General features: G+C 34.9%; 1 protein-coding gene across 1 annotated transcript; it reads left to right on the forward strand.

The window, feature by feature from the left end:
* The first annotated feature begins 3,668 nt into the window (after nt 1-3,668).
* Nucleotides 3,669-9,763, forward strand: LOC103343747 (beta-hexosaminidase 1-like). Its single transcript, XM_089052004.1, has 15 exons — nt 3,669-4,367; nt 4,463-4,546; nt 4,966-5,001; nt 5,696-5,807; nt 5,910-5,980; nt 6,108-6,238; nt 6,674-6,690; nt 6,830-6,878; nt 7,522-7,622; nt 7,884-7,943; nt 8,454-8,487; nt 8,619-8,717; nt 8,914-8,973; nt 9,063-9,313; nt 9,445-9,763. Exons 1-15 carry the CDS (start codon nt 4,020-4,022, stop codon nt 9,618-9,620), a joined length of 1,629 nt encoding a protein of 542 aa, XP_088908130.1. The 5' UTR covers nt 3,669-4,019; the 3' UTR covers nt 9,621-9,763.
* The last annotated feature ends 4,260 nt before the right edge of the window (nt 9,764-14,023 follow it).

Below are 14,023 nucleotides of genomic sequence, written 5' to 3' on the forward strand. Positions count from 1 at the left end.
TGAGTTACATAACCAGACCAAAAGAGTACGGTGGATTTGTGAATGGAAGCGGTCGTGAAACGGTTCTGGAATACTTCCGCACTTGCAAGAAAGTAGTCCAGAGTTCAAGTGAATTGTTAAAACATGTGATAAGGGCTTTAATATGTGCAACCCTTTTTGATCAAAATAGCGGTGGATATCTGTGCGTGTTTGAGGTTAAAAAAAAGATGCTGAAGTGGTATATCATCAAACGGTTTTGGGAGCGCTTTCTTAATATTACAACGACTTGGTTAGTTATCTTTCCCACTCATTGTTCTTTATTGTGGAAACAAAAAATATTTTGCCTGAGATAAGGTGGCAATCACAATGGCTGAAGCAGTTGTAAAGCCAGAAATGACAGAGTGGCTGATGAAGCGAATAATCCATCCTAGCCTGAATGGGCAAAGATTATAATGTAACTGAAACTACGGTGATGATGATCCGAAGCCAAACGTAATTTTATGATGACTAGTATAAACCAGACCTAATTAATGTTGTGGTATGATCGATATAGGATTATTTATCTCCTGATTCTGGATTAGCTACGTACAATTACAAACAACATCATCATGAACAAGTTTTAGGCTCTGACTTCTTTAGATGTCAAAACGGTATGTATAAACTGCGGAATGGAATAAGTTTCAAACTCATATAGCAACTTGTACTGAAAGTTGGAAGTTTTAAATATGTACTTTGATTTTAGTAAATAACTTTTATTTCAAGCATAAGAATATAATAAACAATGACAATGCATCTGCTGCAAATTGCAATTCATTTGCGATAAAAACAATACAATATGTAGGAATCTAAATGATAGGATGCATGGCTAAACAAAAACATGCTCCATTTTTGACAAACGACATAAAAAAGCACTCATTTCTCTTTTGCTTTAACTCTAGAATACAATTAATTCTCTATTCTCTACTCTTTTGGAGGACAAGCCTTGAAAGAAATATAACCAGTATAAGGGTCGCAAGTAAAAGGAGAAGTCAAATTGCGTTCCGGGCACGGATCAAACCAGTGGTCATATAGCTTCCCACAGGTTATACAATCCATGAGGATTGCTCGTCCACGGGTATGGCCGCATTTGGCACAACATGAGTCTCTAAACCTACATCCGTAGACAGTACAAACAACCGAACAATCTTTGCCAAGAATTGCATTCTTTGGGACATCATACTTATAGGGGCATAATTGCGTAATGTGATCATCCACCTTTAAACAATACATACATTCACCTGTGTGCAATTTGTAGATTCATTGTTAAATACAACAAAAGCAATAAAAATAATTACTTATTGTTTATAAACAAATAAAAATACAGTGAATGAATAAGATGATAAAACCCAAAAATAATTATTGTGAGCACATGACATAGAATTACAACAAATAAATTGATATTATGTCATAAGAAGTGATAAAAAATATATATATATGATGAAATATGATGAAATATATGTAAATACAGTATGCATCTTTTTAATATATATATAATCAAAAGCATACCAATAGGAATAGGAGGGAGGAGGGAGGAGGGAGGTGGGAGGCCTATCTATTTCTTTTTCTTTTCCTCTCTAAAATCAATAGGTCAACAAGGTTTTGCCTAATGAAAAAGAGCAAGCCACATGACAACTCGATACCTCCCCCTTGTAGTTTATACTATGACTTGTATCATAAATATAAAAATAAATAAAAAAAACATACCAGCAGGAACAGGAGGGTCTGGTTCCTTCAAAAAGTCAACATTTGGTGACGTGTGGTTAGCAAAATAAGTCATAAGTTCTTCAAACCTCCTTTGTTATGCAGTCTTTGGTTGTTTAGGCTTGTTATCTGTTTGGATGCAATTATATTATTAAATACAAAAATAAAAATGAAAAGAATGGGTTGTAACGTCAAAGAAGTTAAAAGAAATGACATTGATCTTATTAACAAATAACTATATTATTAAATATCGAAAATTTATCGTGCACGCACCAAAATAACTTGACTGGAAAAGATTAAAGTGATTCAAAAATTTGGGATAACATATACATCCTCTAATTATACCAACAAAAGTAAAACAAAAACAGCAGTTTCTTTTTACCAAAACCACACAAAGCCCAATAGTAAAAGAGACAACAAAATTGTTGAGAAATACGCTCAATTAACCAAATGGAGCAACGAAATTCTATCCACATTTGGCGAGCAAAGGAAAAGGTCATTCGCAGAGCAATTGTTATCAAGCACCATGTGGGAATCGAGCACCATGTGGGAAAGAGATTGGGAGGGATTTTAGGGTTAAGGAATTGGCGTAGAGATGAGATTGTAAATACTGAGATTAAGAAGATGGGTAAATTAATAAGCAATGCACGTATTAAATGTTTTTATTCTTTTATCATTATTAATTTTTCTCTAAAATGTAATATAATGGATTTCCCATTAAAAAGGATATTAGCCTGCCCCTTCAAATTTCATGGGTCTGCCCACAAAGCTTTGTTTGGGCTGCAAAAAAAACTATTAACAAACAATATAAATATCTTATTGTGCCCACAAAGCTTTGTTTGTGTGATATTATAGATGGGTGGACAAACAATAAATCTTAAGTTCAAGTTTCTATGATAAAAATTTGGTTAATATTACACTTTCTCGTAGCTCCCACCTTTTCTGCAATCAAATATGAACTACACCAAAAAAAAAAAGCTAAATATTTTATTTTTTCAAAATAAATATAATTGTTTTTGTAGGAGCAAATATTACAATTTTGTAGTATTATGAAGACAACAATTTGAACTTTTATCAATAATATAACATTTGTTTAAAGAAAGTATTTGTATTTTGGAGCAAGATACCCACTAAACTCTAGCCAGCATTAACTTTTGGGTTAATTTCAATTTAATATCCTAAACTCTCACCCAGATTTATTCCTATACTCGCAAGTTTAACAATCATGTACCTTACTCTCACCATGTACTGTTCCTTTCGGTTTAATAAAATACTATCTTTCCTTAAATAAATAAAAAAGTATCTTAATCTTTTTAATTTTTTGCCATATAGTTTTGGCATCACTTAACCGCCAAAATGTATGTACCTATGTGGCAGGTCTAGTTTTCAGCCATTCGCTTCTTTCGATGTTAGTTGAAGGGTATTTTCGGGCAATTGTTGTCTTCTACTAGTACTTTTATTAAGAAGCTATTACACATTTTCTGCAAGTTTGGGTGGGAAGACACCAATTGCCTAAAAATAAGCTTCAATTGACATTAAAAGAAGTGAAAACGTAGGCAATTAACAGAAATTTTGAATGTGATGTTAACATCATAACCATATTGCAAAAAATTAAAAAGATTAAAATACATAATTGTTAAAATTAAGAGTGCATAAACAAACATACTTTAAAAGTGAGAATTCATAGCACTAAATTGAAACTAACCCTTAACTTTTATTTGTTTTTGTTCAAAAGTTCAGAATCAGAGATATATTCAGTCATAAACACTGTATCAGAGGAAAATAAAGAAAATTAACTTGACGTTGTAAAATAAACAGCTGCACGTAAAGTGAATGAGACACAATATTTAACGAGGTTACGTCCTGAGAAAGCAATAGCAGTAACATCCTCTCACTCTCCCTCTTTCTTCCTTCTCTCCTTTCATTCCTCTCTGCCTGAGCTCTCATTTCTTCTCAGATGGTGTGTCCAGCAAAGGAAGGGGGAAGCCTTATTTGTAGGCAGAATTCTGTGGCTGCTTACTCATATTTCTTTCGCTTCACGTGGGTATTTGCAGACAAGCCTCACCATTATTCTCTTCTTTTCTTTATGTGGCTCCACCGCATTCTTTACAACACATGAGGATTTTATATTTTTTGATTCCGTTTATACCAACTTTGTCTTCTTCTCATCATCTCCATCATTGGATGTTTCACCTGCTCCACTCTCCTGTCACAAAACACAGACCATAGTTCTGTTCTTATCGAACACTCAAAACTCAAAACTCAATCCCATCTCTCATTTCTCAGAATTCAGGCAGGCCATGTCCACCTTGTTCTTAATCTTGTTCTTCTTCTCTCACTCCCTCTGTGTTCTGCAAACCCAAGGCCTTAATTCAGCTGATGAAGTCAACGACTCTCTAACGTACCTATGGCCTCTGCCTTCCGAGTTCACCTCCGGCAACAAGACCTTTTCTGTCCACCCACAGCTCTCGCTCGTTGTGGGCGGGAACGGAGGCAACTCTAGCATTCTCAGACTTGGGTTTGATCGCTACAAAGCTATTATATTCAAGAACAGTCATGGGGTTTCTTCCTTTGATAGAATAAGGGGGAGGAGACTGTCCTATGATGTTACTAAACTGAAAGTTGTGGTTCATTCAGATAGCGAAGATGTGAGTTGGGTTTTTTCATAAATTCAGAGTTTGTATTTGTTTATGAGAAAATGATTGTGGTTTTGACTTTTGATAGCGAGTTTGGCTATTTTCAGCTTCAACTTGGTGTGGATGAGAGCTATACTTTGTTTGTGCTGAAGAAGGATGACCAATCGATTGTTGGGGAGGCCACCATTGAGGTAAATTGAGGATTGAAGATTGTGGTTTTTCAATTCTTTGGTGTATTCTGACAATTAGATGCAGAAGCAGATGATAATTTGTTGTGAATTGCACTGCCCTGTTCCCTGGATGGTTTAAGCTCTTTGAGCCAGCAATTTATATCAAGCAAAACATATATATGCTTTCCCATCCTGCATTGAATGCACTGCATGAGGTTAACAGATAACTAAAAAATGGGGATGAGAGGTTTCAAACCAAAGAACTAAGAATGTCTTGCAAGTCTGCAGTACTAAACCACTGGCTCTGACTAGTACATGATGCGTTAACATCAAAATTAATCAATATCGACTCACATTTTGGAGTAAATGAATAGCAAAATAATGGTATGGATGTGCTGACGTTCCATGGATGTTGATTTTTGTTCCCTTTCTGGTTGCAGGCAAACACTGTGTATGGTGCTCTGCGGGCGTTAGAGGTATGTATGATTGTTACTACGTTGTGTTACGAATTAGGCATGGTGATGTACAAGCCCATGTATATAAGTAGGGGGGGTTGTTTTCGTGAGTTGGACTGCAACTTGACTTCCAATAAGGCAAGTGAGGAAGAGATTGAGGTAGGTACTAGGGAGAGACAAGCTATCATTTTCTTTCCAGTTAAAGGATAATAATGGACTTTGTACAGATGACCAACAGATGGAAATCATGTTTCCTCCATCTCTTGCTCTCTCAAACTGAGGTGCATGAGTGACCGCTTACCTGAACCTCTGTTGGGTTTGCAGCTGCCAGTCAAATGTCAAATGTTACTGGGGTACTGTTGATCTAGTCCTGGGTAATGCATCACTTGTGATAAGTTGTTCCTTTTACTGGTGGCTCCTTATCAAATTACGCAATTTTGAAATTGTAGAATAACAATGTCATATGTTCCTCTGCTAGCTCTGGTGGTTGTCAAAATATCTGCTTGAAATGCTTAAGTATTTATTGCTTACTTATATAAATAATGAATGAAATGTTTCTGGATTAGTAATTGAGATCAACTGTTGGATAAGCTGCTTAATTTGTATTCATGATAGTATGCTTAACAAATCTCTCATCGTGCACAAATAGGCATGGTTATGTTTTGTTCCAGCCTCTCCCTTTCCTTATTCAGTCTTCTCTTTTGCAATGTTCTAGACATTCAGCCAATTGTGTATGTTTGATTACGGGAGTAAATCTGTACAAGTATACAGGGCACCTTGGTACATACGGGACAGTCCAAGGTTTGCATACAGAGGGCTTTTGCTTGGTAAGCTACTATTTTTCATGAAAGAAGGAATTCTCTTATAAGTTCATTAATTAGTTTGTCCTACAATGATTCTTAATGCCTATCTTTTTCACACTTTTGCAGATACATCAAGACACTATTTACCAGTTGACGTGATTAAACAAGTAATTGAATCGATGTCATATGCTAAACTTGTAAGATATGTTACCCAGAAGGGTTTTTTCACTTGGATTCATTTAAGCACCTTCCTGATATTACACTATGTTTTGTTCCTCGAATGTTTTTTCATGTAATACTGATGTTGTGAATTACATTAAGTAGAATGTTCTTCATTGGCACGTCATAGATAGAGAGTCATTTCCTCTAGAAATACCTTCATACCCAAAGTTGTGGAAAGGTTCATATACAAAGTGGGAGCGCTACACAGTTGAGGATGCAATTGAAATTGTGAGGTAAGATTTCTGTAGATTATTCAATCCTCATTAGCTTTTGAACTTCTTTGAAGAGCTGAAGATTACTTGTGTATTCCGTATTCATCCTAATCATTGCATTCTAGCTGTTGAAAACAGAAAGTGCTATGATACATCATATCTTCAGAGAATCTTAAGATGGATTATGAACCTGAATGGGACTTATTTTGAAAACTATGATAATGGCAGTGATTATTACTGATTATCTTAGAGTGAGATAAAATAAAAAAGAATGCTTGCAGAGGACTAAAAATGTGAACCTGAAAAAGTAAATACTGAATTATTCTTGCAGCCTTCTAAATATATTGCCATGTCTTCTTGTTTAATCTGTGTATCTGATATGCAGTTTGTGCTTTCATACTCTTAAATAGACTAATTTTGTGTTTTCTTTCCATGTTTTGACATGTTAATGTGAAGCTTTGCCAAAACAAGAGGTGCGTATAGTCTTTATTTACTGGGCTAGAAAATAAGCTTATGTTCTTTACTATTCCTTGTTGTGTCCTTAGCCTGGTTGGATGCGATACAATCTATTTTACATAATTTACTTGATCATTTTGCATGTTGCTGTGGCAGGCATCAATGTTATGGCAGAAGTAGATGTCCCTGGTCATGCAAAATCATGGTAAAAATCTTTTTCAATATCAACTTTTGTCTTAAGCTAATGTTGTGGACATATTAACTGTCCACTTAAGCTAATGACTTGGACATATTATTGTAGTTAAATTATTTTTAGAATGATAAAAATGGATTTTTCAGCCTTTCCCATCAAGTAGCTATTTTCTCTAAGCTAGGATTTGATGCTTAATTAGTATGGTCTGATTAAATGAAGGGACATAGCTTACTTAACTTTGGTTTTGTCGGTAATTATTTTGTCATGGCTTTCTAGGAACTGAGAGAGTGAAGAAGATACTTAGTTGTCAATATAATTTTTTTCCTATGTTGTAATCTTGGATAACTTCCACTGAAAATGATTTAGAGAAGTTGAACATCACAACGTGCTTACTGCTTACCACTATCTAGAATCGTCTCTGGAGAAAATTCTTTTCTCATTTACTACTTGGTCTGCCAGAACTGAATTTTTTTGTTTATGGTACTTTATTTTTGTGTCTTACCACATGGGCACTTGCAGGAAATTTAAATTACAGTAGCAAACAGATCAGAGTTTTTCTGACATTGCATTCTCATTGAGGAATAGTGCTTTTATGTCATCTGGTAAAACTGCTAATTTATGAAAACTCAAACCTGTTCTTAATTCTCTTGTGCAGGGGCGCTGGATATCCTAATCTTTGGCCTTCCTCTTCCTGCAAAGAGCCACTTGATGTATCAAAGAGTTCAACTTTTGATGTGGTTTCTGGAATTTTGACAGGTTAAGCTCATGAAAACATTTACCCTGTTATTTATTGTGTGCTTATAGATTACTTACTGTATGGGTATACTTCTCTCTCTCTCTCTCTCTCTCTCTCTCTCTGATTACACACTTGATGCATAGAAATAGGACCTGAAAATCATGAATATCATGTCCACGTATGATTTTTACTTTAAAAAATATATAATTGTCTATAGCTACTGTGGCAAATCTTGTGTTTATCTTCCATATACTAATGCAATTTTGGTTTCCAATGTACAGATATGAGAAATATTTTTCCCTTTGAGCTATTCCACTTGGGCGGTGATGAAGTTAATACAAGTGAGTAAAACCTTTTGTTCTAAGCTAATATTCAGCAGTCATTTTATTCACACAAGAATGGAGAAGTTTACTCTTTTTCTTTATGCGACACTAATCTTTGTGTTATTTTTTATATAAATTTTTTTCTGATAAACAATGAAACTATAAGTACTTTGCTTTTATAAAATTTTGGTGCACGCATGACTTTTATGAGCTAGAAAGTGTTGTATTTTACACCTACCAATTATTATTCGTTCTCCTTCCAAGAGTTTGAAGGAGTACAAATGTTTATATTTTACACCTGCATTGAGATATCATAACTTGTAAGTGAGCGGATGACATTCTGCTTCTTGCAAAATATGATGGATCTGTGATGAGAGAGAAGTGATGTGTTATATTCTAAGGACTTGTATGTAAACTCGTGTATCGTGTGATTGAAAATTTTCATTAGATGTCATGTGCAGAACCTCTCTCTCTCCCTGTATTGTTTCATGCTTGCATACGATCTGATGTTATTTCAAAATTTGACAGCTTGTTGGAGCTCCACTCGACATGTGAAGCAATGGTACTCACTTCATTTGGCATTTTCATTATCTTTCAGATCTTATATGATTACAATTTGCATGTAATCTTCTACCTTTCAAGCGATGATTACAATTTGCATGTAACTCTGTCCATTGGTCTTTATATTTGTAGGCTTCAGCAACACAACATGACTACTAAAGACGCATATCAGTATTTTGTCCTCAAAGCACAAGAAATAGCAATTTCAAAAAATTGGACCCCGGTAAACTGGTATGTCTAATATCAATATAATTGTTACCATCCTTTTTTGTTCCCTTGTAAATTCTTGCTAGGTTTTTCATCAGTTTAAAGTTATGAATCAACAGCTTTTAAACAAAGGAATTCAACTATTCAAAGAGTGTTTCGTTGTTTTTGTTTCTCAATACTGTAAAGAATGATGTGACAGATTTAAGTTTTCTTACCACAGGGAAGAAACCTTCGACACCTTCCCAACAAAGCTAAATCCAAAGACTGTAGTGCATAACTGGTGATTTTCTTCCCTATGCACAGTTTTGTGATGGCATCAAGTGAAGCTCTAATGGTCTTAAGCACTTTCTAACTTTATAAATGCAATAGGTTGGGCCCAGGGGTTTGTCCGAAGGCTGTTGCCAAAGGTTTCAGATGTATTTTCAGCAATCAAGGTGTTTGGTATCTTGACCATCTAGATGTCCCTTGGGAAGATACTTATAATGCTGAACCACTTGAAGGAATTAACGATGTTTCTCAGCAAAAGCTTGTTCTTGGAGGAGAAGTATGCATGTGGGGTGAGACAGCTGATACATCAGATGTTCAGCAAACTATTTGGCCTCGAGCTGCTGCTGCTGCAGGTAAGTAGTGAATTAAGTTGATTTAGAGTCAATCTCCCAGGCGTGATATGTATATAAGCGAGTACTTGGTACTGTGTGTTTTCTGGGTACTCTTCAGCTTGAGACTGAACGCCATTTTGTTTTCCCTGTAGAGCGTTTGTGGAGCAGGAGGGAGGCAACATCTGCGCGAAATGGTAATTTAACTACACTGCCTCGGCTACAATACTTCAGATGCCTCTTGAATAGACGTGGAGTTCAAGCTGCTCCAGTAACCAACTTGATTGCTCGAAGTCCTCCAATTTGGTCCGGGTCATGCTATGACCAATAATACTTCGATTATCATATTAGGTGATTTCATTAGTCTTAAACTTCCCTTCCAATGCTCTACAGATAAATGCAAGCGTTCTAGAGATTTAGCATTTCTGTTGTTCAAACATGCATGCCTATTTATGATAGCTATTATTGTCAGAATTTACGGTTTAGAATCTTTTGCTTCTCGATGTTGAGATCATTGGCTGGGAAATATTATGGATCACAGTGTGGTCATTGTATTTGGAAAAATGGGTGGTTGTTGCCTAGGCGTTCCTTTTTTATATATATAATTATTTAGTATTATAAATTTTAAATTTATACCAAAATCATGCAAAATAAAAGGATATGTAAATTATAAAGTACCATAATTGATATAAAGTCTAACACGGCCGTCTTCCAGCCCCTCTCTCTCGCTCAGACGTGAGTTATAACCCGCGACCTCTCTCTCTCTCTCTCTCTCATAGCACCATTGTCATTTCGTCCTTGGAGATTCCAAAATGGCCCTTTTTTTCTGGGTCAGACCTGCCCAGACCCCCTAAATTCGGTATATATTCAAATACTGGCGTCATAAATAGGAGGGCGCGGGTGCGGGCGCATCCCATTAAGACTCCTATAACCAGTCCAGATAAGCCAGTTTTAGCTCCACTCTCATGATTCACAGCTGACCTAGAAAAAGAACCTGCACGAAGCCAAAAAGTGTAAAGACAATTGTTGTCCAAAAAGTGATGTCAAATTCTGCTATGAGAAAAGAGACAAAATTACATGAAAAGAGAAGGAATCATACAACAGGAAAAATAGCAACATTGATAGTTATTCAATTTTAAAACAGGCACTGGATTAGATTGTGACTGTTTAGGAAACTCTATCATTCTATATAATAGGCCTGCATTTCAACCATTGTATGCCAAGCTCACCATGCTCTCTTCACCATCCCAACGTTAAAACAGAGCTTGCGGAACTCTGTATTGGTAATTTTAACAATTCGAGAACGATATGTAGTGAATCCAAGAGAAAATGAATAACTAACTAGGAAATTTATTCTTCTTTTTTTTCTTTTCTTCTCAACTAAGATTTTAGACAGGTGCATAACAGCAGACTTATGGTTGACAGAATGTAGACTAAAACAGAACATTCCATCTAGAATCTATTACTAAAGCAAATATAAACAGAACATCCGAAAAGTATACTGTAATCACTACATTTTCAAAACCTACACACATGGTTGAGTTGCCCAAAGTGATGTCTTAGAGACTGAACATCTGGTGATTGACACTGGGATTCTGATTGTTGATCATGGCCACAAATATTTGACAATTAGAATCACAAGTTGAAAACCAAGAAATTTAATATTCCATATTATTTATCAGATTAAAGATCATTATTAGGAAAAAGAATACTGATAACCACGACGGCTGGTCATGAAAGCGATACATTAAGAATTGCAATGTTGCATGAGAAAATGCAAGCTCAAACCTAAATATGAAGATAATATACGAAAGTTATACCACTTGGGAATGCAAGCAAAGCATACCCTAGGCCTATCGGCTCCAGATATAAATTATAATGCTCTTGATCAATGGCACAATCTTGCTACTTCATATCCCAAAAAATATTTTGCCTGAGATAAGGCGGCAATCACAATGGCTGAAGCAGTTGTAAAGCTAGAAATGACAGAGTGGCATGAAGTGAATAATCCATCCTAGCCTGAACGGGCAAAGATTATTATGTAACTGAGAAACTAAGGTGATGATGATCCAAAGCCAAACCTAATTTTATGATGACTAGTACAAACAAGACCTAATTAATGTGGTGGTATGATCGATATAGGATTATTTATCTCCTGATTCTGGATTAGCTACGTACAATTACCAACAACATCATCATCAACAAGTTTGTATAAACTGCTGAGTGGCATAAGTTTCAAACTTGTCATACACTGAAAGTTGGGAGTTTTAAATATGTACTTTGGTTTTAGTATGTAACTTTTATTTCAGCTACTTCCAGAGGTTGTCGAAGCATCACTTGGCCTGGCCCTCATATCACATGCATGACACTGCGATAATATCTTTGAATGTATTTCCAACTCCATCCTTATTCTTCAAACCTTGGTCATTCATGCCTAGTTTATTGTTTAGCAAGTCTTTAAATTAAAATAAAGTATACTAACCCCATAAGAGAAGAACAAAATGTATTGAGATAAAAACCACCTTTTACAGATGGATTGGATTCCCACATCTTCAAGCATAAGAATATAATAGACAATGACAATGCATCTGCTGCAAATTGCAATTCATTTGCGATAAAAACAATACAAGTTGTAGGTATCTAAAAAGATAGGATGCATGGCTAAACAAAAACATTCCCCATTTTTGGCAAACAACATAAAATAGCACTCTTTACTCTTTGGCTTCAACTCTAGAGTACAATTCATTCTCTCTTCTCTACTCTTTTGGAGGACAATCCTTGAAAGAAAAATAACCAGTATAAGGGTCGCACGTGAAAGAAGATGTTCCTATTAATTTTGGAATGATTGGTTTTGTTAATGTTTTTTTGTCTTTGGTTTTATCTAAGAGGATGCACAGAGTTGGCAAGTTGTGATGCCACTGCAGAGTACCCAAAGAGAGTAAAGTGGATGGTGGAGATACTAATTTTTCTACTTAGGATATCAATTATTGACAAAGGGTGAGAGTCTGTAGTATTTTCTTTTTATTTAGCTTGGTATGTCAAATTGTTTGCCACAATCCATAGGAGTTGGATGTTTATTAGTTCCTTGCAAAATTGTCTACACGTTTTTTTCTTCTTCTTCTTCTTCTTCTTCTTACCTCCATTGGAGATGTTCTTATTAATTTTGGATAGTATTGATGTCACTTTCATCATATCCACTTCAAATTCACTTTTGTTTTAATCAATTGTTCAAAGTTAAAGCAACAACTCCAATTCATCCTGTAAAACAATAACACCAGTTCAATCACCGTAATTGCTAAAATTGGTTAGACTAGCCTTTCTGCATGCTCGGAAACGCGTGTGAGAGGCTTTTTTTTTTAATCACACACACTATGGGTGACTTACAATTTTTATTTTTTATGTTTTTGCAAATGTATCTTGCTAGATGTCCATTTCAACAATTGCTTTATTTAATCACGTGTATAAATTGTTGAGACAGACATCTAGCAATATACAATTGCAAAAACATAAAATGGACATCTAGAAAAATACAAGCGATAAAGGAAAACTTTTAAGACGACTATTTATCACACGCGCGTGATTAAAATATGAAATTGTTGAAATTGATATCTATATAAATATAATTGCGAAAAAATATTTATGAAACTTTGTAAGTTGTGTAGTGCGTGTGATTAAATAAAAGCCTCTCGCACTCGCGGATTGATGACAAAACATATCATCGATATTAGACAATTGTTACGCATTTATTTCACTCAATATATCGTATACACAATGCATTATTGAAGATAAAAATGTAGGTAATCCAGACTTCAATCAAATATGTAATAAAATTTTCATTTATATCCATAGATTCGATATATTATAGTGTTATATTCTATTAATTTAAACTAAATTACCCATTTAATCCCCTTAATTAAGTTTTTAAAAAAAATTATAAGTATTTAGGCAAGTAGCAAAGGATAAACTATCAAAATTGAAGGTGAGTATACATATCCCAAATTATGCTAAAATTTGATTAGTACAAATTTAAAAGTATATGTTTAAGTTTGGTCTCATCTCATGTTATTTATGTATAGATTGACAAAGAAAAAGTGAAAGATCAATTAGAGAGGACTGAGTGGCGCAAGTGGTCTTGATCGTTGCATGTCTTCCTCATATGTGAATATTTATATATATAGATTAACGTGTGGGTAATTAATTGAATAAGAATCCCCCTAGCTCCTAAAGTTTATTAGACTAGCCTCCTGCACGCGCACGCGCGACTTACAAAATTTCGTAAATATTTTTTCATAATTGTATTTATATAGATGTCCGTTTCAACAGTTTCATATTTTAATCCAATGCGTGTGATAAATCGTCGTCTTAGAAGTTTTCCTTTATCGCCCATATTTTTCTAGACGTCCATCTTAGCATTTTTTCTTTTTCTTTTGTAGCGTGTAAACTGCTAAGATGGATGTCTAGAAAATATGGGCCATAAAGGAAAATTTTTAAGACAACGATTTATCACATGCGCTAGATTAAAATGTGAAACTGTTGAAACGGACATCTATATAAATACAATTGCGAAAAAATATTTGTGAAACCATGTAAGTCGCACGTAGCGCGTGATTTAAAAGTCTGTCGCACATGCGAAGTGCGTGCAGGGAAGCTAGAGAATATAGTAGTAAAATTTTCAGACGAAAAAAGTAAGAACATAGTAGTAAAATTAACTTTTGTGTTTTTCATTTTTGGTCC

This window comes from Prunus mume, linkage group LG5 (assembly GCF_029339155.1).
Source record: "Prunus mume cultivar Tortuosa linkage group LG5, ASM2933915v1, whole genome shotgun sequence".
NCBI lineage: Eukaryota > Viridiplantae > Streptophyta > Magnoliopsida > Rosales > Rosaceae > Prunus > Prunus mume.

Excerpts from the sequence above, each read along its gene's own strand:
- LOC103343747 (XM_089052004.1), top strand. The coding sequence starts at position 4,020 with ATGTCCACCTTGTTCTTAATCTTGTTCTTCTTCTCTCACTCCCTCTGT. Across the intron at positions 7,944-8,453 it reads CGGTGATGAAGTTAATACAA|CTTGTTGGAGCTCCACTCGA; the intron begins GTGAGTAAAACC and ends AAAATTTGACAG. Across the intron at positions 8,488-8,618 it reads ACTCGACATGTGAAGCAATG|GCTTCAGCAACACAACATGA; the intron begins GTACTCACTTCA and ends TTATATTTGTAG.